The sequence below is a fragment of the Neofelis nebulosa genome, chromosome 13 (genome assembly GCF_028018385.1).
Source record: "Neofelis nebulosa isolate mNeoNeb1 chromosome 13, mNeoNeb1.pri, whole genome shotgun sequence".
In the NCBI taxonomy this organism is placed as follows: Eukaryota; Metazoa; Chordata; class Mammalia; order Carnivora; family Felidae; genus Neofelis; species Neofelis nebulosa.
In genome coordinates, this window is record NC_080794.1 from 67,804,940 (window position 1) to 67,832,210 (window position 27,271).

The 27,271-nt window shown below is 39.8% G+C and overlaps 1 protein-coding gene across 3 annotated transcripts in view; it reads left to right on the top strand.

Moving 5' to 3' along the window:
* The window catches only part of SORCS3 (sortilin related VPS10 domain containing receptor 3), a 596,149-nt gene that overhangs the window by 363,570 nt on the left and 205,308 nt on the right, over positions 1 to 27,271 (top strand). For all 3 annotated transcript variants that reach the window (XM_058697711.1, XM_058697712.1, XM_058697710.1), the window contains exon 5: positions 17,782 to 17,855. In XM_058697711.1, coding sequence (XP_058553694.1) covers positions 17,782 to 17,855 — 74 coding nt within the window. The remainder of the gene's footprint in view (positions 1 to 17,781; positions 17,856 to 27,271) is intronic.

Consider the following 27,271-nt stretch of genomic DNA (forward strand, 5'->3'; position numbering starts at 1 on the left):
CACCCACACCTCCATGTCATGGCCTTCACCATTGCTCTTCTGCTGTCTCAGGCCACTCTTGGTCAGATGTTCACCTCACCTGCTCTGTCCCTTCATTTGGGTTTCTGCTCAAAGGTTAGGTGTGCAGAGAGGCTTTCTCTGACCACCTGAACAAAAAAAATGGCACAACTTGTCATACTGTATCCCCTTACCCTGCTTTAATTTTCTTCCAAGCTTTATCTCTGCATGACAGTATTAGGCAAATCCTCATGATGTGCACATTCTGTGTTTGTGAATTTACCTACTCATTAAAATTTACTTGTAATCCCCAAATCAATACTCAGAGTATTGTCAATGTCACCTGTGGACATGAGTAGAGTGGCAAAAAAGAGTTGAGTCGCCTGATGTACATGTTCTCAGCTGAGGTTGAATGAGGAGACACTCTAGCACCTTCTAGTTCTTATACCCCAAGCAATTGTCCTTTCTGTAGTCTTTTTTGTGCCATGGTTTTTGTAATTTTTGTGCTTTTCTTTAGTGGTTCCATTGTCTAAAATGGTCCCCAAATGTAGTACTGAGTGTCTGGCTGGTATTTTTAAGCATAAGGTGGCTATGATGTGCCTTGCTGTGATGTGATGGCCATTAGTTCAATGTTAGTGTTATTAACAATATATGTTGAATAATTTTTTAAAAAATATTAACATACCTAAAACAAGCTTGTGTGTGTGAAACACATTATGTATGATGAAACTGTGACAAGAGATTCACAGGGACCTAACCTTGTATTTCCCATAGGGACAATGGTTTAGTATTTGCTACATCAGTGTCTGCGGTGACTTTAAAAGAGCATAACTACCGCAGATAATGAGAAACATATATATTGCTTATTTATGTACATATAAATATCTGTTTGCTTATTGTTCCTTTTCCCCACTTCCATGTAAACTCCATGAAGTCAGGGATCAGTAAACTGTGTTTTCCGGCATCTTGTTCTCTATGTTTAGCACCTAAAATCACGCCTGGTTTATGGAAGGAGCTCACTAAATTACTAAGTTGATTAAATGGATGGAAAAAATGAGTGAAATATAGTCAGGAACATCTCAAGACAAAAATCTGACAAGATTACAGTTTCACTGTGCCGGCGTTTTCATTTTTTTAGACATCATGCTATCTCTGATCTTCCCCTAGCCCTATAATGTAGGCATCTTAGAAGCCCCCTTCCCTGCCCCTTGAAGTAACCTGCCCAAGTTCACACTCCAGTGTGGCTCAGAAGCTCCATTTCCAGGTTGTGAATCTTGGCTTATATGGTTCCTGAGCACACAGGCCAGAGAATCAGACAACTTGACCTGAATAAAACCTTCAAAATTGCTCTGTTTTCAGGCAAGTGACTTAGTTTTGTCCAAATCTTTGTTTTCTGGGTTTTTTTTTTAAGTGAAGATAACCAGAATTTTTTAGTGCATATAGGGATTAAATGGGATGATGCAAACTGCTTAATGTAGTATCTAATCAATAATAAATGCCTGTTAAAATTATTATATACATTGAACTCCTGATGTTGGAAAAATAGGTCAAAGGGATATGAAACCAAGCCACGAGACGCTCAGGAAAAAAATCCTGTAAGGACCCCTTAACCAGTATTAAAGATCAGTACCTAAGAGCAAGGTTGGCAAACTTTCTGTAAAGGGCTGAATAGTAAATGTTTTAGGCTTTGCCAGCCATAGGATCTCTGTTGCAACAACTCAATGCTAAATAAATGAGTGTTCCAATCAACCTTTCTGTTTACGAAAAATTAGTGGATCATAGTTTGCCAACCTGTGCTTCAGACAGAGAGTACTGAACCCTATCTGCACACTAGAATCACCTGGGGAGCTTTAAAAATATCTATGCCCAGGTAGTATATCCCCAGAGATTCTGATTTTATTTTTCTGGGATAGGGCGCAGGCATCAGTATTGCTTAAGACTGCCAGGTGACTGTATTGCAGAGATTAGAACCAATGATTAAAGCCATGAGCAGAAGACCCTCAGAGCAGTTGCTGTCTTCTAGCTCCTACTCCATCATTCTCCTATTTTAGAACCCAGGGATCCATGCTGTTTGAGAGCTTTGGGCAAAGGCTGGCCAGGCTATGGTAAGTCCCTTTTGCTTAGTGCACAGACCATATCGTTTTTGTATATAGAGGGAAGTCTAATTATCTATGTAATAAATGAATTGTACTTTCAGGGAACACAGTCCAGCTGTTACTGTGCATTTTAGCTGAAGCTATGCTTTTTGCTATTTAATTGTATTCCAGCATTGGCAGCTGAACAGAATGGTTTTGAGTGGAAACACTCTGCCCATTTCCTTTGTCAAGGCCGTGACTTCTGTAATGGAGCTAGGAGCGGGTTCCCAGTAGTGAGTCAAAAGGTGTCTGACTTAAGGTGAAGCCACTCTTCTCTAATGGGCCCTGGAGCAAGCTTGTGATACTTCTAGAAGTCTCTAAGGAGCTCTCAATTTTCATTTGGACGTTGTTTACCTGTGATGGGGTGGAGTTTGGCTGAAGGCTGGGGGTGAGCTTAGTTATAAATGTCGAAGCTTTCCTGAGAATTGCCCCTTAGCATTTACAATAGGGTCATCTGTTATCTTGTTAAAATAACACTCTTGACCTCCTGATTCCAGAATTTCTGGAGGGGTCCTTGGATTATGCATTTTTAACAAGGTATCTGGATAACTGAAATTTGAGAGCCACTATTCTGGAGAAAGCCTTTCATCATACTTATGTAAGACTGAGATTGAGGAATTTAAAGTCTTCCTCAAAACAGCCCAGTGAGGTCATAAAAGTAAGACTTGAATCTCAGTCTGTGTGTCAGGTAGCTAATGCTGTGTAACCAAACTTACAGGCTTCTCCCTAAACTTACAGGCTTAAAACAATACACATTCATTACTGTTCATAGCTCTGTGGTTTAGTGGGTAGTTTTAATGATCTCAACTAGGATGAATTCATGTGTCTGTGGTCATCAGTGTTTGAGTATGCAGCTGTACTGATGTTGGCAGGGTCTCTCTTACATTTAGAGGTCAGATGGCTGTATGGTGATTTGAGGTGGCCTCCTCTGGGATAGCTAAATTCTCTTCTGTGTGATCTTTCTTCCCCCATCAGGCTAGTGTCACCTGGAGGTGACAGAACTCTGAAAGATTGAAAATATTCATGGCTTCTTAGAGACCACACTCACAATTGGGACACTCACGTCTTCTCATTCTGATGCCAAAATGAGGAGTAAGGACATCCTTGATTCAAGGGGTGAGAAAATTCTAGCTCTTGGGGGAAGGGCTGAGAATTGCTTTCCAAAGGTGGTAGGTACAGGGAGGCTGAATGAATCCACCAATGCCTGCCAGAGTTCTGGGTTTTTCCCACAACACTTGAGTGCCTTTAGAAGAAAATTTATCTCCTAGCTTTTACAAATGTTTACGGAACATCCATAGTAGTATTCTTTTGCATGCTGTACCTAGGATTACTGTTCTTAGAAGAACAATTAAAAATCCTGTATCTTAAGGGACCTAAGAAGTCATTGGTTTAAACCCTATCTGACACTTTAATTTCCTGATAGTATCACCTTAATCAAAATGCTCACCCATCTTCTATTCAAACACATCCCAAAAGTCCCTGGAGAACTTGCTGCCCTATGAGGCAGCTTTTCCACGCTCAGAGAGTTCATTCCATTAGAATATTATTTCTTACGTCAAGCCAATATTTACTTCCATTTAGATTTGACCTTTCAGTCCTACTTCTGCCCTCTGATGCAACCCAGAAGAAAGTTCCATTGCCCCTTCCGTGAGAGAATGTTTTCCCACATTTGAACACCGTTACAAACCTCTTCGCTCATTGGCCAATTTCCTGTGCCAACAATCCCAAGTTTCTACAACTTCTCCTAGGACATTGTTTGAGCTGCATCAGACTTCAGGAAATTTCCGTGCAAACATTCATTTCTCAACGGCAGCCAGGTATTTTAGAATGCAGAGTGGTTTTGGAATCAGGTTTTCTGGAACTTGCCTTGAGATCTTGATCAAATTTATAAAACCCATGAGGCCACCAAGTTCTCCTCCTGAATGTGTGGGCAGAAATAACCCTCAAACTGTTTATTTTGTGTCATTTAAACTATAAAGCATATACAAAAATGCCTGTCGGGGAAAATCCTCTATAAATGTTAGTTTCTTTTTTCCCTCTTGTTTTTCTGAAAGAGTAGCCTTTGAAGTACATAGTTTTTCCTTTAATATCTTGAGTTGGAATGAACTTTTAAATTTTCTGACTAGAGGAGTACCTGGGTGGCTCAGTGGGTTAGGCTTCTGCCTTTGGCTCAGGTCATGATTTCACGGTTTGTGTGTTTGAGCCCCATATTGGGCTCTCTGCTGTCAGCACAGAGCCTGCTTCAAATCATTTATGCCCCTCTCTCTCTGCCCCTGCCCCCCCCCCCTGTCTCTCTCTCTTAAAAATAAATAAACAAACTTAAAATTTTTTTCTGGCTGTATATTAATACTAAAATCATGTGCGTGTTTAAATGTCTGTATCTGGAGGTATGTTTCAAATGGTGTTTCATATGTTAGGGTTAGTGAAATCTTCATTTCTTCCAAATTGAAGGGAGGTATTATTGTTTTGATACTTAGAGGTAGTAATTTAAATTACATAAATGACCTAAAACTAAGAGATTTGAGTACTTCATGCCTCTTTTAGATCCAGGCTTTTGGGAAGAAAAACAAATCTGAAGTTGGAAAGAGTTAGGGACAAATTGGATGCAGTGAAAAGGCCAGGAAAATAGGTGATCAAGTGGATTTAATAGCAGGCTGTGATGCGACACCAAAATCATTAAGGAGAGAGAAAACACAGGTAAAGGGAGGGATATGAGTCGGAACAAAAAAGTCAGCTCACAGAGGAATACCAGCATTTGTGTGCAAAGAGTACTGCTTAATATGAGATATTTCTGAATCATAATATATAAAAATGAATAGAATCTGATTGCAAAGGAAAATGGTCAATAGAATAGGAGTGTGGAGACAAAAGAATGGATTTGGGTAGATACTATGTAAATTGTTTATAAGATTGTCTTATGTGACTTTTGGCTTAGAAAATACTCTTCAGTGTAAAAGAGGATAAAGTGAATTGTGAGAATGAATTGTAAATAAAAGCATTAGATTCAAGGTACAGTGTCGTTCATGCATGGCATACCCAAATGAGCCATTGTTCTGTGAGGTGATGGTAACTTGTTTTTCTTTTAAAGTCATGCACTTAATCTAACAAAGACAGCACATGCAGTAAAAAGAACGTTGAGATGAGAGTCAGGACCCTAGGTTTGAATTCCAGCTCCACAGCTGACTAGGTGTGGGACCTCAGGCAGGACAGTGAGGTTCTCTGAGCCTTGGGCTTGCCATGTGTAAAAGGAATTGTCCAGATGATTCCTACTTCCAATCTCAGCTACAAAAGCTTATTATTCTCTGATTCTGTGTTGTTAAGCAGCCCAGGGGAAGTTCCTTTAAGGGGGAGAGTGTCAAGATTGCAGAGGGGATTCCTGTCATCCGAGAGTCTCTAGTCAATTTGAAGAGATTACCTGAAGTTTCGATGCATAAGTAAATGGGTGAATAGATCACTGTTTGATTGAATTAAATAAAAACAATTTGAGAACTTATAAGAGAAACATGTTAGTAGAATCTGGTTGGACACCGAGTGTTAAATATGGGAAAAGAGATGCTGTTTATAAGGTATTCTTACCTTATCCCCAACATCTTCTAGTAATGAGTTGTATGAATTTGCTTTTAAAGTAGTTCTTTAGTTTTACTATTGTAATTTTGCCTCTTTTGGCCGAGCATGGCCATAGATGGCATCATTGAAGGGAGACATGGAAAGAAGGGTAAACTTATGACAAATTTGGGAAGGAAAGTGGGGGGCTTTTTGGGTGGAAGACACAGAACTTTGCAAGACTTGGAAAGGAATATTTATGTATTCACTCAGTGAATATTTACGTGAGCATCTCTTCTCCTGTACTTGGCATGGTGTTAAACACTTGGGATTATTAAGGTAGCAATCCCCACTACCTAGAAATGAAGACAGATATCAAACAAATAATTACATGAATGTATAATTTCATATTTTGATGAATGTTATGAAATAAGAGAGACTAGAGAACCATAAGGGTAGGAAGTAACCAAAGAGGGCTTCTCTTAGGAAGTGTTACTTCTGCTGATATCTGACATTTGAGCAGCAGTTCAGTACATGAATACATAGAGGGAGAAGTGCAGAGTGGATGGAGGGCATTTTAGGTACAGGGCACAGCATGTGCAAAGCCCTCGGACTGGAGAGCCCATGATATGTTTGAGAAGCCAAGAAACTGATGTGGCTGGAAAATAAGGTGGTGCAGGGAGCAGAGAGGAGAATCCTGGAGAAAAAGACATGTGGGAAATGAGCACGGGTCACCCTTTGACAGAGTATAGACATCAGTACCATTATTTCTGTGTGCCCATCTGGAGGAAAGCATGCTATACTGAGAGGTGGGCACTGGGAGAATGGGGACGAGTATCATCTGTGCTTTGTGTTCTCAAATGGGCCTTTAAGGCACCAGCACCTCCATTAGGGAGTAGGATACTAACTTGGGAAATAGAAGGCTTTGGTTATTCCAATATACACATGACCTCTGAAATTGGAGCCAACTGGGAGGATAAGTCTGAGGAGTCGTACAAAAGCCATGGCGAAAATGAGACTTGCTGTGTTAGCTTATAGGGTCACATGGAATTTCTTTCTTGCAAGTATGGTGTCACCAGACTGCGTGTTTTCCTCTCCCTTGTTCATTATAATTAAGGAGACTTAATGGAAACCCTGGCCATAGAGTGTCTTCTCATATCAAGTCCGGGATTCTAGTTGTCATAGGCACCAAGAAATGACCATAGCCCCTCTGTGGTCAGCTTGAGACAGGTAAGTGAGTCACCCCAATCAATAGCACCTGGGCCCTCATTATGCACCAGACATTCTTTGTGTAACTTCTTCCTCTTCTTCAAACTTAGCTCAAAAATGAACCACTTGAGAGGGGAACAGTGGTGAAAGAGAGTAAGTATGATAGATAGTGTCTTTCTGGAGGGTCCAATTCACTTGAAGATACGTGAAAAAATTTATCTTGCATTCTAAGCACAGAGATATGGTAGCATACACTACAAAATATCCATGGAAGGTTAAGGTAAGAGTTAGAGATTTGAAGATATTTGTCCTTCTTTCAGCATACTTAAGGCCAAACCCCCAGATTCCTGGTGGATGATTTATTCCCTTTGGCTGTGGGAGATGTTTTGATGAACAACTTTGAGAGGCATGGAGTCTTAATTTGTGTTTGATGCTGTTTATAGGATAGCCTGTGCCTTTCTCACCAACTTCCTCTAGAAATGAGCTTTATGAGCTCACTTTTAGAGGCAGTTCTTCATATTCAGTGTGTTAATCTTTCCTCTTTTAAGTTTCAAGGGACGGTATTTCCAAATTCGATGAGTACAAGTGTGTATCTGCCTCCACTTCTTACAAATTTTACTCTTGCCGTCTTGCTGTTGCTCTCAGGGTCTTCCTTTTACCCATATGCCCACCCTCTCATGCACTTGTTTCTTCCTCTTCCTCCTCCTAAACACTTCAGATGACCTTGTTTGCCTCCTTTTCCTTTTCTGTTCTTTCTCTTTTTTGATGTGGCACTTAGACCAATGTGCACTCATCCAGGGCCAAGCAAATGATACTTTTGGAGGAGGATGAGATGATGTTTCTGTTTTATTTCCAGTGTCTTCCCTAATGACTGTAATTTTTCACCTTTGTTAGCTGCAGTGTTTGGGGGGAACTTATCCTTCAGGCCAGCTCCTACTCATTCATTATGACTCAGCTCATGGCACACTGCCCAACCCCGCAGCACTGACCGCTACTTCCGTGAGTTCTTCCAGCCCTCCTCTACCTCTGTGGGCATGCGCCTCATTGTGTTGTGTTGCACTTACCTGTTGACATGTCTGTCTTCCCGTCTAAGTTTTCAGTTTCTAGAGATCAGGGAACTTGTATTATTAATCTTTGCATCATCACACCTGGCATTGAGCCTAGCACATGCTAGGTGCTTAATGAATACTAAATAAGTTGAATAAAGTGATGTGAATTAATTGAGTACAGGGAGTATTTACAATGATTTTGAAATTCTTTTATTCACTTGGGGAAATCCAATGTCAAAGAATAAAGGCACATAGTTTAAGGGGATGTATCTTATGATCCAGCTGCTTAGAAATGGAATGGGAGAGACTTCAAGGGAGGGTTGCCAGATAAAATACAGGACATGTGGATAAAATACAGCTAAATTTGAGTTTCAGATAAATAACAGTGTTTCAAAAAACATAATCATATTCCTACTGTTACATCTGACATACACACACACACACATTTATTTTTCATCTGAAATCAAATTAGCTGGGCATTCTGTATTGTGTTTGTTAAATTTAGTAATCTTACTTCAAGTTCAAATAGTCCCATTCTCTTCTTCAGGCATTAGTATGTCTTTGCTAAGATTCAGGTCACAAATTTGTGGCCCTCAGGCAACATCTGGCCGGCAGGATCAATACACCTTATTTGCCCCGCAGTACATTTAAAATTTAAAAAAAATAATAATGTTTATTTACTTTTGAGAGAGAGAGAGTCACAGTGTGTGAGCAGGAGAGGAGCAGAGAGAGACGGAGACACAGAATCCCAAGAAGGCTCCAGGCTCAGGCTCTGAGCTGTCAGCACAGAGCCTGATGCGGGGCTCGAACCCATAAGCTGTGAGATCATGACCTGAGCTGAAGTTGGACGCCCAATCAACTGAGCCACCCAGGCACCCCTAGTACATTTTAAATTTTTAAAATTTTTGCTAACACTGAAAAATACGGAGATTTCTCATAAAAATCTGAAATTTCAGTTCCCTTGAAAAACTATAAAGCCTGACCACACTAGATCAGCTGTCTTTGTCCAGATAAGGAACAGCTAAGCCCATTTTTAGATGGAGCATGAGCTTTGTGTATTCCCTGCTTCTCCCCAGTATTATGGGGAAATGTAGTCTGCCAAAGTTTATCACACCTTGCACCTGTTTTCCTTAGGGTTGAGAGGAAAGTGAAACCTTTTTTGAGCCCATGTCTCCATCAAAAGCAGGAAAACAAAAGATAACCAAAAGTGGCAAATGTTTCAATAAAAATGGGGAAAATCATCTTGAGTAAGTAAAGGAAGTTTCTTAGTGTGTTAAGTGCTAGCAAAATGATCATGTGTCTAAAGAACATAAACAGTGGTACTGTTTCTCTTATACCTCCCTCACATATTCACACTTACAGTCTTGAGGGCATTTGAGTTCCTGATCTCCACAAGAAAGTAAGATCCCTGAGGGCAGAAACTTTTGTCTGGTTCATTGATGTATCCTAAACCCGTAGAGCAGTGCTTGGTTGTTAATAGACATTTGATCAATATTTATTAAACAAAGGAATGACTGATGTAAGCCATCTGAGAGAGAGAGAAAACCTCTATGGTTAGAAATCTTCAAGAAGAAAAGAAAATGTTGCCTTCTACAAAAGAATGACATGACTGGGTGAATGCCTGTTTTTAAAATAAATATATCTATGCTATAGATGCCTGATATCTGTCAAGGGCAAAGGAAAAGGGCTGCTGAGGACAGAAGCCCTTGTCTAACTACCCAGAGCTTAGAGGGACATTGGATGGGTATTGTCTCCACCCGTTATCAAGGGAAGGGTTTTTTGGAGAATATTTGAGGAAGGAACCAGAGGCACATGTTGGAAAGGACTCTCTGCTACTGTGTGACCTGGTTTCTCTCCTGCCTACCGTAAATACTGCCACAACCCAGGGGATTCTTCCTGTAGTCCTAAAGAGCCCAGACAATTCCTACCACTCCCTCTGTGGCTACCAAGGAAACAAGTGCAGACACCTTATTTATTTATTTTTTATCAGAAACAGCCTCATTTTATTTGAATGACAAAGACCATCATGACTACAATTCAGCAGAATACTACCTAAATTCCATAGGTTTTGAGAAAAAAAATCGGGACAGATGTATATTAAATTTGAATTTGCTACAAGGGAGAGATTTTTTTATAAATGTGTTCCAAACTATTCTTCCCTCTTCATGGACAGTATTCTGGCTCTAGGGAATCTGGCTGAATCACCAAAAGCTCACATAAAATGCATAGTTTGTTGTTTCTTCTGAATATGTCTGGTTACCGCCATATGGTCATTATTAATTCATATTTATTCTTAGAAAATATTATCCTTAAGGGTGTGGTGAAAACACATAGCAGAGAAAAATATAGGCAAATGAGATTTTGGCTTTTAATCACAGATTCAACAATCTGGTCACACATCAGACTTCTAGCCTAGGAGTGGAAACAAACAAAAAGAAATATAGCAAGATTTGTCATTATTATTCTTGGAGGTACGTGTTAGATCCCTGTACAGTCGACCCTTGAACAACATGAGGGTTAGGGGCACTGACCCCCTGTGCAGTTGGAAATCCATGTATAACTTTTGGCTCCTTAAAAACTTAACTGCTAATAGCCTATTATAGACCGGGAGCCTTACTTATGACATGAACAGTACTATATACTGTATTATATACTGTATTATTATAATAATCTAGAGAAAAGAAAATATTAAGAAAATAATAAGGAAGAGAAAATACATTGATAGTACTAGACTGCATTTATAAAAAAAAATCTGTGTATAAGTGAAGGCATGCAGTTCAAACCCATGTTGTTCAAGCATCAACTATATTAGCTTTCCATGGGCTGCTGTAACAGACTACCTCAAATCAGGTGACTTAAAACAATAGAAATTCATTGTCCTACAGTTATGGAGGCTAGAAGTCCAAAATCAAGGTGTTGGCAGGGCCATGTTCCCTCTGAAACTTAAAAGGAAGTCCTTCTTTGCTTCTTCCTGACTTTTGGTATTTTGCCATTAGTCTTTGACATCCCTTGGCTTGTGGATATACCCCTTCAGTCTTTTGTCTTCACGTGGCCTTCTCTCTGTGTTGTGTGTCCTCACATTGTCTTCCCTCTGTGCCTTTCTGTGAGTCCTAATTTATCCTTATGAGGGTATCACTCATATTGGATTAGGACCCACCCTGACCTCATTTTAACTTGGTTTCATCTGCAAAGACCTTATTTTCAAATAAGCCCACATTCTGATAATACTAGAGGTTAGGACTTCAACATATCTTTTTTTTTTTTTTGCGGGGAGGGGCGGTGGACACAGTTCAAGCTATAACCTCCTAATGCAATCATATCATTCTTTGGACTTAAGCTTTCCAGGTATAACTTGTTGTTCCTCCTGTGGAATATTACATTGATTAAATTGCCTCTAGTTCTTTAGCCATCAGATGGTTTTCCCTGGCAGGCTGATGTAATTAGGGAACTAATAACCGGATCAATAAGGAAAAGAGCATGTTCTTTCATATTTTCCATCTGTTCCAATGATTCATTTAGGGCTTTCTGTGTGTGTGTTGCCACTGAATGCGTGCTTGTTAAGAGATATGAGACCATGATATATAGGAGAAGAAGGGAAGGGAGGGGATCTGGATTATTCTCTGGTAAAAGTCCAGGAATGTCATCCTTGCAGGGAGGGGGCATCATAAGGCAGGATATGAAGAACAATGTCATATATATAACTTTATATGAATAAGAAATGTTCTTAAAGATATTTGCTGTCTGGAAAATATACTTTATTTTAGTGTTGCATGAAACACGTTAGGCTGAAGTCATGCAGGACTGTTTAAACAGCATGGGAGCTAATACACTGCTTGTCCTAAGAAGGATTCACTGCTATCCATGATAATGTCTATGCAATACCATTTTGTGGAAAATCCCATATTGCTTTGTCTAATTCAAGGTCCCTCATATAAAAGTTGGAATTTTAATTTTTGGCCTTTTAAAAGGTAGTTTTAAAGATAAATGTAGTATATACATTATGGTTGGAAATTATTATTATAAAAATATAAATAGAATAAAACTTGGCTTATATTCCAAAAGATATTATATATAATATATATAACATTCCAGTAAAACATTGGAATATTATATTCATTGTAAAGAAATTTGAAAGATATAGAAAAGTTTTATTAAAATTTTTTTTTTACGTTTATTTTTTGAGACATAGAAAGACAGAGCACAAGTTGGGGAGGGGCAGAGAGAGAAGGAGGCACAGAATCCGAAGCAGGCTCTAGGCTCCAAGCTGTCAGCACAGAGCCCGCCATGGGGCTCAAACTCACAAACTGTGAGATCATGACCTGAGCCGAAGTTGGAGCTTAACCAACTGAGCCACCCAGGTGCCCCAGAAAAGTTTTAAAAGTATATGTTAAAATATATACTGGGTGGCTTGGTCCATTGGGGGTGCCTGGGTGGCTCGGTCCATTGGACATTTGACTCTTGATTTTGGCTTGGGTCATGATTCCAGGATAGTGGGATCAAGCCCTGCATTGGATTCCCTGCTGAGCATGGAATCCTGCTTAGGATTCTCGCTCTGTATCTCTCTTCTCTCGCCTTTCTCTCTCTCTCTGTGTCTCTCTCTCCTCCTGCCCCTCTCCCCCACTCATGCTGTCTCTCTCTCTCTAAAATAAAAAAAAAGTACATGTTATCCATAATCCCACAATTCAGAAATAACCACTGCTAATATTTTGGCATATTTCCTTCTGATATGTTTCAAGTTTTTACAATACTTTAAATAAAATTGGTGTGAATGTATGCATGTTTTGTAATATATTTTAAAGTAAATAATATATCATAAGCATTTTCATATCTTTAAATCATCTTCTAACACTGTTCAATGGTTGCCTAAATTCTTTGAGTGTTAGAGCTTTAACTTTTTAATTACTAAAGTAATATATGTTCTTAATAATTTAAAAACCCACATAACCAAAAGAAAAAATACCAATGGCCTACAATCTTACCCTTGCACAGATAGCTAGTAATAATATTATGACACACTTTGCATGACAGTATAATTGTCTGAGTTTCTGTCTTCCACTGTACATGGCATTTTTAACCTTTATAATTCCAGCACTTAGTTCCGTGCTTAAATCATATTGGTTGCTTGATACAATTTTAGTCAATGAGTGAAGGAAGGAAGAAATGGATGAACACTTATATGAATGGAGAGACTGCAAAGATCCAGCTCGTGGTAAAATAAAGTTCATTTCAGACTCAGCAACTTACTGTGGATAGAGAGACAAGGTAGCTAACCAAAGACTCCTAATGAATAGGAGCCTGCTCTTTCTGTTCATCTGAATCAGCCTCTAGGCAGAGAATTCAATTTAATTTTTCTCCCATCAGTCAAACAGAAGAGCTGAAAAAGCAAAACCAGAGACAAGGGAGGCAGGAGGTGGAACAGACTTGGATGAGGAGATCAGCAGCTGATCTCTTGTTCTTTCTCTGTTAGAAATAGCATGAGATGAGAGGAGCCATGCTTACCCTGAGAGTGAGCCCCAGCAGGAGCTGTGGTGGATGCATTTAGCCACTACTGGATCCTGCATGATGGAAGGACTGATAATTTCCCCCAGAGGATTGAGACGCCAGCAATGTCAGTGTGACCCTCATGGTTCTTCCCTGGCTTGTCTTTAGAGTTTGCAGCAGAGAAAGACACGATCATGCTGGGTTTTATTTGAAGGAATTTGGGGCTCTGATTCTATGATTGGAATCTGGGCTGACAGTCTGATATCTTTGGGCTATAGAAGGCTCCAACCAAAGTCTCTTCTATATTTAATTAGGAAACATGTGTCTTAAGTCTGAGCATCTGTCCCTCAGACACCTGCCATGGGAAGGAGAGTGATCCATTTCTTAACACTCTACAGGAAATCTCAGTCCTTGAAATAAAATATAAGAATATATCCTTTCCAATGCAATGGTCTGGTCCTCACCAACTCTCTCCCTCCTCCCAATCCCCTCCTCAATAGAAATATACATACAGATAAATATAAGATTAGCCACAAATAGTTGGATGGATAGGAAGAGAGACAGAAAAATGGACAGAAAACCTCCACCTCCTTTTAGCCAATGACAGGTATCACATTTCTCCTTCCTCTTAAAAGCTTCTCCATGGGATGCCTGAGTGACTCAGTAGGTTAAGTGTCCAACTTTGGCTCAGGTCATGATCTCACAGTTCATGAGTTCAAGCCCCACTTCAGACTCTGTGCTGACAGCATGGAGGCTGCTTTGGATTCTTTCTTTCCCTCTCTCTCTGTCTCTCCCCAGTTCTCTCTCTCTCTCTCAAAATAAATAAATAATTAATTTAAAAAAAAAAAAAAAAAGCTTCCCCATAAGCCAGGCTCAAGACCTTGGCCATATTGACACTTTGTTCTTATTGTTTCCTCCACCCAGTAAAATCTGTATCCATCTTTTGTCCTGTCCACACCACTCATCTCCAGAGGCCTAGGTCAAGCTGTGTAGCTCCAGGAAGGCTAATTGTTCCATTTCTTGCCCATTTCTCAACTTCTAGAGCTTTAGCCTTTGGTGTCGTGTATGTGTATTTGGGAGTCATCTATGTATAAATTGAGAGATGGGCAAGATTAACATGGGTAGAAATGGAAGAGTGAGGCTTCCTGGAGAAATAGAGATAGGTGGTGTGGATGGGATGGGAGGCAGATAGAGATTTTTTATGTGTATTCGAGGTTCAGGAAGGGGTTGTCATTTTGGTTTCTGAAGAATTGGATGTGGCTCTGTGTGTTCTACAGTATAATGGTCTACAATTAGTTGCTGTCTTCACTAGGCTCGTGAATAGAGAAAGGACAAAGGGTGATGGGGAATAATTTTGCCTGATTTTCCCATATGCAGAGTTGAATACACACAGTAGTTAGTACTTACCGATGGAATGAGAATCTGGTTTGGGTAAATACTGTGAGAGTTGGTAGAGTGGGTGAAGTATAGTATAAACTGTGATCAGCTAAATCAGTATTGGCATCCTGGTTTTCATATAGTTGTTATAGCCACTTCAAAGAATCAAGCATCAGTGTCTTCATCTATAAAATGGGAATGCTAATATATCTCCTTAACTACCATATAGGATATTTTGAGTATACAGATACGTATTTACGTGTATATATGTATGTATGCATGTGTTATATCCCAACACACACATGCACACATCTATGTTATTTACTGGACAAAAAGAAACATTGTTATGTAGTTTATGGTGCCAATGTCCAATAAATATTGGAATTAAATTGAAATGGTCTAAAACTTCCTCAAGCCCCACAAAGCTTATTTGAGATTACCAGATGTTCATAAAAAAAAATTATTTCTGTTTGAGTTGCATGACTGCAGACTCAGAACTTTACAGATGGCAATGTTACCTGGGTGTGGCGTGCCAGGCAGCACATTCCTATAGGTGAGCACTACCGGGGATGTGATAATGGGGAGATACTTCACCTGACCCCATTTCTAAAAACTTGAGGCCCATCTGCTTCTGCCTTTCTTAGTTTCCCCACCTGTAAAAGTGTGGAGAACGTAAACATAATAGAATTCTCATTATAAACTAGGTACCATGATTCCATGGAAGGAGATGTGAGCTAGGCATCAAAAAACTTAAATCCTAGTTACGTTGACCAAAACTTAACTTCTCCAAGACCAAGTTTCATTAACTTCGAAATAGGATTGTGTGCTCACCTGTTATGTGTCAGGCATTGTATAACTGCTGATACATAAGGGTTAATTGGGCATGATCTATGCTCCTCTTATGACTCATACTCTGATGGAGGGAGGGACACGCCAACCATTATTGGCTTGGTGTGAACTGCTTCTTAGAGGCAGACAGTAAAAATGGTGATGGTACCGGCCGGGAGTGGTTGACTCTGCTTATAGATTAGAAAATGCTTGGGGCACCTGGGTGGTTCAGTAGGTTAAGCATCTGACTCTTGACAGCAGCTCAGATCATGATCTCAAGGTTGTGAGATCGAGTCCTGCATTGGGCTCTGCACTGATGGTATGGAGCCTGCTTGGGATTCTCTCTCTCTCACTCAAAATAAGTAAGTAAATAAATAGGTAAATGAATAAACAAACTTAAAAAAAAAGAAAATATTTGAGAGCAAAGATTCAAGTGAGTTATAACTGCCTTGCCTTACTGTCATTGTCCTTATAAGTCTCAAAAATATGTGAAAGTGCAATGTGGTCCATCTATTATTATTATTATTATTATTATTATTATCATCACCGTTATCAATTAGATACAGATATTGTACTTCCAGACATACACTTAAAAATAAACCCCATACTCTTGGCTAGTCTCTTATAGGAATGTTGGCCTTTCCTTTATGTGTTCAAAAAGGGTCACACTCTACATCCATAAAGTAAGTGAATGTGGAATCTGACTTCATTAGCTATACTGAGAGTTCTTCATTTTTCCAAAGTCTTGAGCCTCCTCCAGAATTTTTTCTCCTTTCATCTCTCTATGTTACTATCTATACTGACTTGTCTGTTTAATTACTGATTTATGCAACAGATATTTATTTAGTGAACACCTCCTATGTATTTAAGGAGTATAAATGCAACTAAATAATACAGACAAATCTGAAAGACATAACCACATATTACCTTATGGCAAGTGCTCAGAGGAAACCAAAGTTGGGTGCAGTGAGTTGAGAAGCAAGAAAGAGGAGTGGGTTGAAGTGGGCAGAAAAGGATCCGGGGAGGAAGCCACATTTGTGGGTGCATGGCTGAGTAATGTTTACTTAGGCATAAGCGTGGCCTTATCTCTGTGAAGACATGGGAGTATAAATAAGGGTGGTATCTTGATTGACACTGAAGAGTCCATTTCATTTGGATTATATATTGGAGCAGTAGGAGATAAAACTTCACTAGCACAATATCTTGCATATAATATTGGCTCAGATACCAGCTGATGAGTATTTTTACGTGTGTTTCATTTCCCTGAGAGCACAGAATCTACCTCTTCTTTATCTTCACATCCACCAGAGTGCCTGATGCATAGGAGATATCCAATAAGTAAATTCTTAGTGAATTTTGCCGAATTGTTTTAAATGTAGCTAAAGACTTCAAGGAATTTACGGGTGTGCCTGGGTGGCTCAGTTAAGCATCTGATGCTTGATTTCTGCTCAGGTCATGATCCTGCGGTTTGTGAGTTTGAGCCCCGTGTCAGGGCTCTGCTCTGATGGGGCAGAGCCTACTTGGGATCCTCACTCTCTCTCTCTCTCTCGTTCTCTCTCTCTCTCAATCTTTTTTTATTTATTTATTTATTTTTATTTATTTTTTTTAACGTTTATTTATTTTTGAGGCAGAGAGAGACAGAGCATGAATGGGGGAGGGTCAGAGAGAGGGAGACACAGAATTGAAACAGGCTCCGGGCTCTGAGCTGTCAGCACAGGGGCCCGATGCGGGGCTCGAACTCACGGACCGCGAGATTGTGACCTGAGCCGAAGTCGGCGCTCAACCGACTGAGCCACCCAGGCGCCCCTCTCTCAATCTCTTAAAGATAAATAAATAATCTTAAAAAATTCTTTAAAAAAGTCTTCAGGGAATTTGAAGAAAAATAAGATAGAATTTTACAAAAGATTTTGTCCCTGAAGGAGAGAATGATAGATGACATCAACTCAGCTCAAAAACACCAGCCGATCAGATATATGTGGAGCACCTACCTGGTGCTAGAAGGCACCATGATAAGCCCAGCGCATCATATTCATATTTTCATCTCGATAAAATGGGTGTCTACTTGGGTGTGTTGGAAGGTCCTTATCCAGGGGCATACCACATGTATTTATGTTGAACGGTTCCCTCGATGCTTATGCTTTCCTCACGTCATTGTTTTGCAGTTGTACAGCTCCATGGACTTTGGAAGACGGTGGCAACTCGTGCATGAACGCATCACACCCAACAGGTTTTACTGGTAAGCCCCATCGGCACACTCACTGCCCTCTTGGATAAAGAACCGTCAGACAGCCTAGCTCTCTGGACAATCCTGGCCACCTTCAGCACTTGAAGACAGATTGTTCTAGCCCTTGGCTATTTGGTGTGGTTCACTGACCAGCAGCATCAGTATCACCTGGGAACTTGTTAGAAATGCAGAACCTCAGGCAAGACTTCCTGGGCAACAATCTGCATGTAACATGGTCCCTAGTGACTTAGTGTGTACATTAGAGGTTGAGAAGCCCTGGGCTAGGGTGTTCCATGAGAAGGTCCTGACCAGGTGCTCTTAGCTATATACTTATCCCCCCTTTTTTGTGGGGGGGGGGAGTATCTATTTTATGTACCCATTCTAAAAGTGGTATTTCCTAAAATGTACTCTGAAGAACACTAGTTCCACAGAATTTGATAAGCATTTCTATGGTCAAATGATTTTAAATAATAATTATTTAAGTCTGCCTTACTGAAGATGCAGGGTCCGTGTTAGGATATTTAAGACTCTGGGGAAGCCCTGACTGAAGAAGTCTACCAAGCATTCAGTCACTGATTTCCAAACTTATTTCACTACAGAATCGTTTTCTCGTGTCACAAACGATAACTCCTTCAGAAGAACTTCCGTGGAGCACATTTTGAGAAGCCTTTTTAAAGAGTACATGTGTGTTCCAAATGGAAAATTAGCTCCCCCTCATCAGAAAGTGTTTTTTTTAATTGGTGTTCCTTTATACGTGCATACTATTTTTACCTTGGTTGTAGCAAAGAAAACGTGGTTTGGTATAATTCTATATTTTCTTTTTCCCTGCTGCAGTATGAAAATGCTTCTTATTTGTATCTCACTTTCATTTCAGCAGAGGTGTGGTCAAAGGAATAGAGAATAAAAAAAAAAAAAAAGGAATAGAGAATAGGAAGCATGCATCAAAGTGGTTAATATGTGTAATTCTGTGCTTAATTAAAACAAAAGCAAAGTTAATCTTTGAAAGTAGTCTATATTCTATATTTCTTTCTAACTACCTTAGTTCAATGCCCTTAAAAAATCATGAAATGGGGGATGCTTGGGTGGCTCAGTCAGCTGAGCATCTGACTTTTGATTTCGGCTCAGGTCATGATCCCAGGGGTCATGGCATCGAGCCCCGCATCAGATTAAGATTCTCTCTCTCTCTCTCTCTCTCTCTCTCTCTCTCTCTCTCTCACTCTGCTCCTCTCCACCAACCTCTAAAATTAAAAAAATAATAATTAAATGTCCATTTATGTCTTATACAAGGTGGGGGTGGCGTGTGTGTGTGTGTGCGTGTGCGCACGTGCATGTGTATGTAGTGGGGGATGGTGATGAGTACTTTGTACATATATATATTCACACCAACATCTTTGAAAGCAGTGGCTCCCTACAGTTCCCTCTGAACCCACAAAACTATGACCAGAATTAAAAAGGATAATTGTAGAAGCATGTTGTGAAAACACACTGTGTACTGTGTATTGATTGTACACAGTGAAGATAATTGGGAGAAAGCAGTGAGGACCGGGAAGTGCTCTTGGCTCAACAGCTGGACTATCCCAAGTTAATTTGGCCTTTTCAGACCGACTATTATTTGGTCTGTACTATTATTACACTTAATATTTGATCTGTATTTAGGACTACTAAGATTTTTTAATAGATTAAAGCACAAAAGGAAATATTTGTTTCTCTGATATTCCAGCCAGGTGACTATAGCCTTTTGCTCATCTCAGAAGGACCTGTTTCTCTGTACCATCATGCAGAGGTCCATCAAAAAGAAAAAAAAAATCCTCTGCTATTTCTGGAACAAACTCTTGAGATGGTGAGGCTGTTGGCTGACTAGGAAGTCAAGTTGATGGAAAAGGAAAGTACAATAGACTGGATAAGCCTTGTCATCATTGCTGAAGGAAATTAAATTAAGTGGATGAGGGGCAGCATTTTCCTATGTGTTGCAAAGAGCAAGAAGAGAAGGTTCCAGCTGTGGTCTGCCCTCCCCCTTCCTTTGTGTAGCAGAAAGAATAAATCCCCAGGTCCTGATAATTGTGTTTCATCTCTCCTGCACTCTGAGATTCTTTCATATATGCCCCCATGGGGAAATATAAAAGTCAGTGCCCATGCTGGCTAGCCAAGTGGTAGCTGGAAATTCCATCTTTGTAATTATCACTTCTTCATTTCTGATGTATAATTGCCATGATTATTCTTCTAGGTGTCACAGAAGTTGCAGTGGAAGTGCTCACGTTACACAGACCTTCCCCCCCCCCCCCCCCCCGCCAGTGACAGAATCCATGTCTTTCTCAAGCTCTAATCCATTTATGTTGAAGAGACACGGCCTGTGTGGGTTAGGAATAGAAACATTCACTAGGCACCTCCTTGAGAAAAGACAAAGAGTGTGTCGTGGAGCTCTGCTTTGGCTGACACAGGGACTCTTCGAGCTCTGGTTCCCTCATCTCTGTAATGGGAACAATATTCTTGTCAATTCTGTAAGGTTATTGACAGTAACAGATATGATCAATTGGACATTTGGCAATTTCACATCTTCAATTTCATATCAGATTTATAATTTGTACATTATAAGTCATTGAGAATTATGCTTATTAGCACTTCCAAAGACCATGACACCTAAGTGCTTTGCTATTTTTCTGGGACACAAATTTGTATCCCACGCGCGATAAGTTTGTATACCTATGGTCATCTGATAACAATTGTTTGGATCTGATTTACTATCACAGATTCACTTCTCAGCCTAACTTCCACTGCTCTCTGTTCTTTATAATACTCTTCATAATTCTTATGAAATGGTAAAACAAAAACAAATCAACAACAAAAATCCCTAAAACTACTTCTCTGGGAGGGATGGTACAGAGTGAAGTGGTACTGGGGACAGTGGGGACACATTGGAGGGAGTGCAGTCATGCTTAAAACAAGATATTGAGATGAAGGATGATGTTAATACTTTTATCTTGCATGTAGACAAATAGAGTGAGTGTGCAATTCATGGATAATATTGCCCAAATATTGTTATCTATAATTTGGAGATTTGCAATTGTCTAGAGAAAGATCCTTCATAAGATTTCTTCCCCCATGCCACCTTCAGTTGATGGAGAGATGGAATCCCCCTGGAGAGGATTCTTGGGAAGAACACTGTGATCCAGGGTGATTTTTGCCAAGGCTCCTGGAGGAAGAACCGACCACACACATACCTCATCGTTGCCGTAATGGCTGTGAAATGGATGAGTTAGGTGTAGTAAGGGGCTGCCATTATTATCCATTTCCTCCTTAGTGCCCCACAGTGCCTTTGAGTTAGGCCAGGAATGGGGCACAATATTGGTTAGCAGTAATAAGAAAAGCTTCATCTGGAGGTAAAATTTTCTCTGTGAATTCCAGATTTGTCACCCCATCAAGAGAGGTCACCTAGGAATCTTACGTTATGGATTGATTCAGCTATCCGATACATGCGTAAAGAATAGGACCGACTGACATGAAAACTCCTTCTTTGTATGTGACCCTTTCACTCCTTTGATACCTCGTTAACAGGAAGATCAACAGGCCTGTCTTGTGTTCCCATTTATCACTCCAACTGCTTCAGCAATTATAATTTGCAAGCAGAGCACAAAAGTGGAGTATGTGTCTTAACACAATCCCTTTCTAGTCTGCTTGAGCAGAGCTATCATGGAGGAAAAGTATGTATTTCTTTTTTTTTTTTTGTTTTTGTTTTTGTTTTAATATCCTACTGAGCTGCAAATGAATAGTATTTCCACTCTTCCGTTGGGAGATATTTAACAGGCAGGCACATTCTGCACTGAGAAGATTGTTTTCTTTGCACATGCAGTGTGAATACTTGTTGTGGGTCCCATCTTTGCCTTTGTGGCCCCTCACCCTCCCTAGGTGTTTACCTTCTTCTGGTGTAGCTGGGCTGGCCTCTAAGTGCCTCTGGTCTCTGATGGCATTTGCTTATATAGTGTTGGTGAAAGAGAGAAAGAATATCTCCAATATCTCTTCCTTATTAACTTCCCTTAATTATTGTGTCTCCTGAAAGATCATAGTCCTTTTGTTCCTATTTCTTGCCATCACTGCAGGAGGGTGTTCTAATAAAGTATACACCCTAAGGTATCCCAGACTTTAAACTCTTACTTCTTTTCTGGGCTATTTGGATTGCAGTGTGGACTGCTGTTGAGAGTAAGAAAGCCCACAGGAAGTCAATAGATGTAGTACTGGTTTTAGATCAACCCACTTTAGAGGGTCCAGGAAGATGGTTCCTTAAGGACTGTTCTTTTGAGCTGTTATGATGCCTAGTTGCTGGCGGACCAGTGGCTGCTGTGTAGGGACAGTCAGGATGGGCTCCACGTCTCTATTGTACTTTGATTAAGATCAGTGTAATCACCGTAGGTTCATGATGATGGTTGTGCCAGCATCTTTTCTTTTGCTTTTTCAGAAAGACCATAAGGGAGAGTAAGAAAAATGGAAAAGCAGAGCTGTCCCTCCAGGTGTGTGTAGATAGTAGGTCCTAGGAAAATGTCTTTTAAAAGAGAAAAGGATGGAATGGAAAACAAACAACAGACTAAAAGTCTTCTCATTGCAATCTTGCCTTTCCAAGCTTTTATTGTTCTTTTTTTCCCTAGTCTCTTCTTGTCTGCATATGCTCATTTATACATAACCTATACACATTAAATGTGAGTTTCTGCAGTCTGATTTTTCTCCTCTTAATGTTCTATGATAACAATTTTTATGTTATTATAAGACCTTTATAACCATCATTTTTAATTGTCTATGCAACACTTCATTATATAAAGATACATACTTTATTACTGTGTTTTATGTTTATTGGATATTGGAAATTTCTACATCTTTCATTACCATAAATAACTGTTTCATTAATGTTTTATGCATATGTCTTCAATATCTGGGATTGTTTTCTAGGACCAGTGTCTAGGTATCCCAAGCAAAAACTTTGACTGTGTTTTTCCCAGTCTCAGCAGAGTGTCACATTTCAGTGATTATGACCCGATTTCCATATTGAAAGCATTTCAGAGCAATGCCAATTTTTACTGAACATTTTCTTAAATGGGTTGCAAAGAAGCATTTTATCACACAGCACACAGTAAGTCTTTTTAAAACTCCTTTGCCCCTGTTTGTCTCTAGAAGTCCTGATCATAATGGTAGTTACTTTATCTTTTCCTTCTCTTTCTGTGGGCTCCCAGTCACAGAGGCTTATTGTCCCAGAAGTCTCCTTTAAGAGCCCTGCTACACTTACACCTTCCTCCCCAGGTATCACAGGCTTTTCTTACATGTGGTGACCTACCCTCTGTCCTTTACTTCTCCGTCTATTGTTCACACCCCATGCCTCCAGCAAATCACTGTAATACTTGTTAGATGCACATCTCTTAGAACATGGAGGAGGGGGAGTTGGTAATTTTTAGGGCTTAATATTTTTGGTTGGATCACCACCAGACGGGGAATCGTTACATCCAAATACATACGTTTTGAATGTCTTTAATACCTGTCATTGAAAATATTATCAAAGTTGTGTGCTAATGTATATTCCTGCCTACAACATAGGCAAATATAAGTCTATTTGTAGACATAATATTTACTTCCTCCTTGTGGCAGGCAGCCTCCAAAATGGCTTCCAGTGGTGTCTGTCTTCTGGGGACCCTTCCATTGTGTAGTCCCCTCCTTTTGAGTTTGGGCTGAATGTAGTGACTTGTTGCTAGTGAATAGAATGTGGCAGAGGTAATGAGAATGTCATTTGAGACACCTGGATTCAAAAAGATAGTGGTTTTCATCTTAGGTACGTTCTTGCTTGCTTGGTCAAAGCAAGCTGCCATGTTGGGAACTGCACTGTGAATAGACCTATGTGGCAAGGAACTGAGGGAGGTCTCCAGCCAGTATTCAGTGAGGAACTTAGAGCCTCAGTCCAACAACTCAGTTCCAACAAGGAACAACTGAACCCCTGCCAACAGTCACATGGGTGTGCTTGGAAGCAGCTTCTTCTCTGCTCATCCTTTAGCTGAGATTGCAGCCCCAGCCAACACATTGGTTGTTTGCCTTGTCAGAGACCTTGAGGCAGAGACACCCACTTGAGTCATGTCCTCATTCCTGACCCATAGGAATAGTAAGATAATAAACATTTGCTGTTTTTAGCTGCTAAGTTTTATGGTAATCTGTCACACAGCAAGTGTGCACCTGTCCTTTCAGAGAAGTGTTAATTTCACTTCAGACAAAAAAAATCTCATGTTTTTGAATCCTAGACCTACCCCTCTCAGCATACTAGCAGCTATGGGTATAGAAGACATTGGGCAGAGAAGCAGGAGGTAAAAATGGGGAATAATTACCTTGAGATAATGTGGTTGGCATGAACCCTCTTGTACCTTTACCTCCATTTAAACTCTGTAGATCTTGTATGCTATGTTTTGTATGCTATGTTTTGCTATGTATACTATGTTTTGCTTCCAATATGGGCTCCTCTTCATCCAGGAACTCATTTAGACCCTAAACTATGATTCCTGAAGAACTACATGGCAAGTCATTTAGGCTATTAATACATTAGCCACGACAGAGACAGAGTTAAGGAACGGGCTGAATGGCTTGAGATTGCTTCCTGGAAAATCAAGGTCTTTTCAAACAAAGTGAACATTATGGGTTGAATTTTTGAAGCTGCCTCTAAATGTGCATCTACAATTTTGCAAACACAGTCATTTGCAATCTCAAGTAATGGGATTTAGGCATCGACCCGATATAAGAGATCAGATTTAGAGGCCCTTTGCAAACCAGGGTATGCCACAAATAATATTTAATTCAGCTCTCCCTTACATTTTTAAAATGGTATGGCAATTTAAAAATGCATTACATTCAAAATAATACATGCAAGGTCATGAGGAGAGATGTGAAAATTCAGCATGCAAGCAGAAATCAGTTTCTACTTTGCTGGTGGGGGCTGCCCATGCTGTCTGTCTGGTTACATCTTGGCCTTGGAAGAGCTATGTTAATGCTAAGAGCAAACACAGTGCTCAAAAGCCATACATGGTAGTCAGCACTGAGGAAGACACAATGCTTTGACAAGGCCTCGGGGTATCTGAAAATACTTGTGTATGTTCAACGTAGAATTCACAGATAGCCACAATACTCACCTAATCCAATGTAAGGCAAATTCCAGGACACAAATGGAAATACCATTCCTCCTTCTTTCTCTATCTAGCCTTGGCTGCTAGTGTCTCTGGAATTAGAGACACATGACTTCCAAATGCATATACCACACAGATGATTATAAGGAAGACATTAGAACATTCTTTCAGCTTAGAGACAGTGGAATCTCACTGATAAATAAACTTTCAGAGGAGAGCAAGTTTGACTGTCCTTACAGTGGGAGAGATTTGAGTTGGTTAGAGTCCTATGAGGGCTGGGTCGGGAACCCCCCCCCACCCCCCGCCCCAGGTAGAATAGAACATTTTGACTGCTGCCCTCTTCTTGAGGGCCAGATTGTTCATGGAGGGCTTGCTCCTTACATGAAGAAATGTGGATAGTAATAAATTGTTCTGCACCCTCATGAGTAGGAAGTATGAGAATTTGGTGGGTCAGGAAGAGGACTAGGGAGAGAAAAAAGAATAGAATGTTGAACAGAGGAACCCAAGGAGAAAACGCCACATTGAACACATGGAGGCTGTTTAAAATGCAGGTTGGATGCAGGATTGTGAAAGGAGTCACCCTTTTTCTCATTGAGCAACATGTAAGAATGGTCTGTTACACCCGAGGCCAAGGGTATGTATTAGTCTGCTGGGGTTGCCATAATGAGAAACCATAGACTGGGCAGTAAAAACAACAGAAATTTATTTTCTCATGTTTCTGGAGGCTGGACGTCTGAGATCGGGGTGCCAATATGCTTGGTTTCTGGTGAGAGCTCCCTTCCTGGCTTGTAGATGGTCACCTTCTTGCCATGTCACATGGTGGACACATGTCACATGTCACATACTCACATGGTGGAGGTGGGAGCAAGCTCTGGTCTCTTCTTATAAGGACACTTAGGGGTTACAGCTTCAACATGTGAATTTGGGCAACGAGAGGAGATAGGAATCAGTACATGGCAGGATATAAAGCAGGGAAGAACTTGGAAAGGAATGCAGACTTTCTAGAGAACCTCTTACCAACAAGAGTTCTGGAACAGAAATGGCCAGGCATGTGGGGAAAGGGGGAGAGGTAATGCCAAAACTACAAAAAATAATTTTAAAAAGAAACAAACACATTTTACTTTTTTTCCTGATTTTAGACACAATGGAAGTCTGTTGTAGATATTTAAGGAAAAGCAGAAAAAGAAAAAGAAATAATTACCTATAATTTCACTGCCCAGAGAACATCACTTAAAAAAATCAAGTACTTCATAAATTTTTCCCTAGTATAATTTTTAACATGAATATTTCAGTTTCATCATAATTGAGATCATGTTGTGTATAAAATGTGGTCTCTTTTAAAAAACGTACTTTATGGGGCGGCTGGGTGGCTTGGTCAATTAAGCGTCCGACTTCGGCTCAGGTCACGATCTCGCAGTTCGTGAGTTTGAGCCCCGCGTCAGGCTCTGTGCTGACAGCTCAGAGCCTGGAACCTGTTTCAGATTCTGTGTCTCCCTCTCTCTCTGCCCCTCCCCTGCTCATGCTCTGCTTCTCTCTGTCTCAAAAATAAACGTTAAAAAAATTTTTTTAAATAAAAAAAATTAATAAAAAACATACTTTAACATTTTCCTGTACCATCCTATACACTTTCCAAACATAATTTAGAACTTATATCATTTGCATTTTATTCTGATTGGTGGATATATAACTTAATCATTCATCATTTAACATTGATTCTTGCTTCTAAACTTTTATTATTAAAAAAGGCATTGGAATGTTGTTTTGAAAACCTTTATTATTTGTCCTAAGTCTGATTATTATAATTTTTAAGGATAGAGTACCAAAACAATATATATATGCATATATATACATATATGTATGTGTGTATGTATATATATATATATATATAATATCGTCATGCCAAATTGTTGTCCAGAAAGTTTATGCCAGTTTCCACTCCAACTAGTAAAATACCACTTCACTACACCTCATAAAAATTTAATTTAAAAAAGTAATCTAATTCAGTAGGCAAAAATGAATTTTTCTTGTCTTCATTTGCATTTCTTATCAGACCGGTGAGTTTAGACATGTTTTCATATATTTATTAGCCATTGTGTTTCTTTTATGTGGCCATCTGTTTTTTCTTTTTCTTTATTATGAGTTCTTTATATGGTCTCTCATTTTGTTTCAATATTGTACCCAGTTTGTTCTTTGGGTTTTAATTGCCTTATGATTTTTAACATGCTTTTTAGTTAAAAATATTTGTACAGATCTTTTTCTTTTTCCCATTGTAATGTCTTTTATTACTTC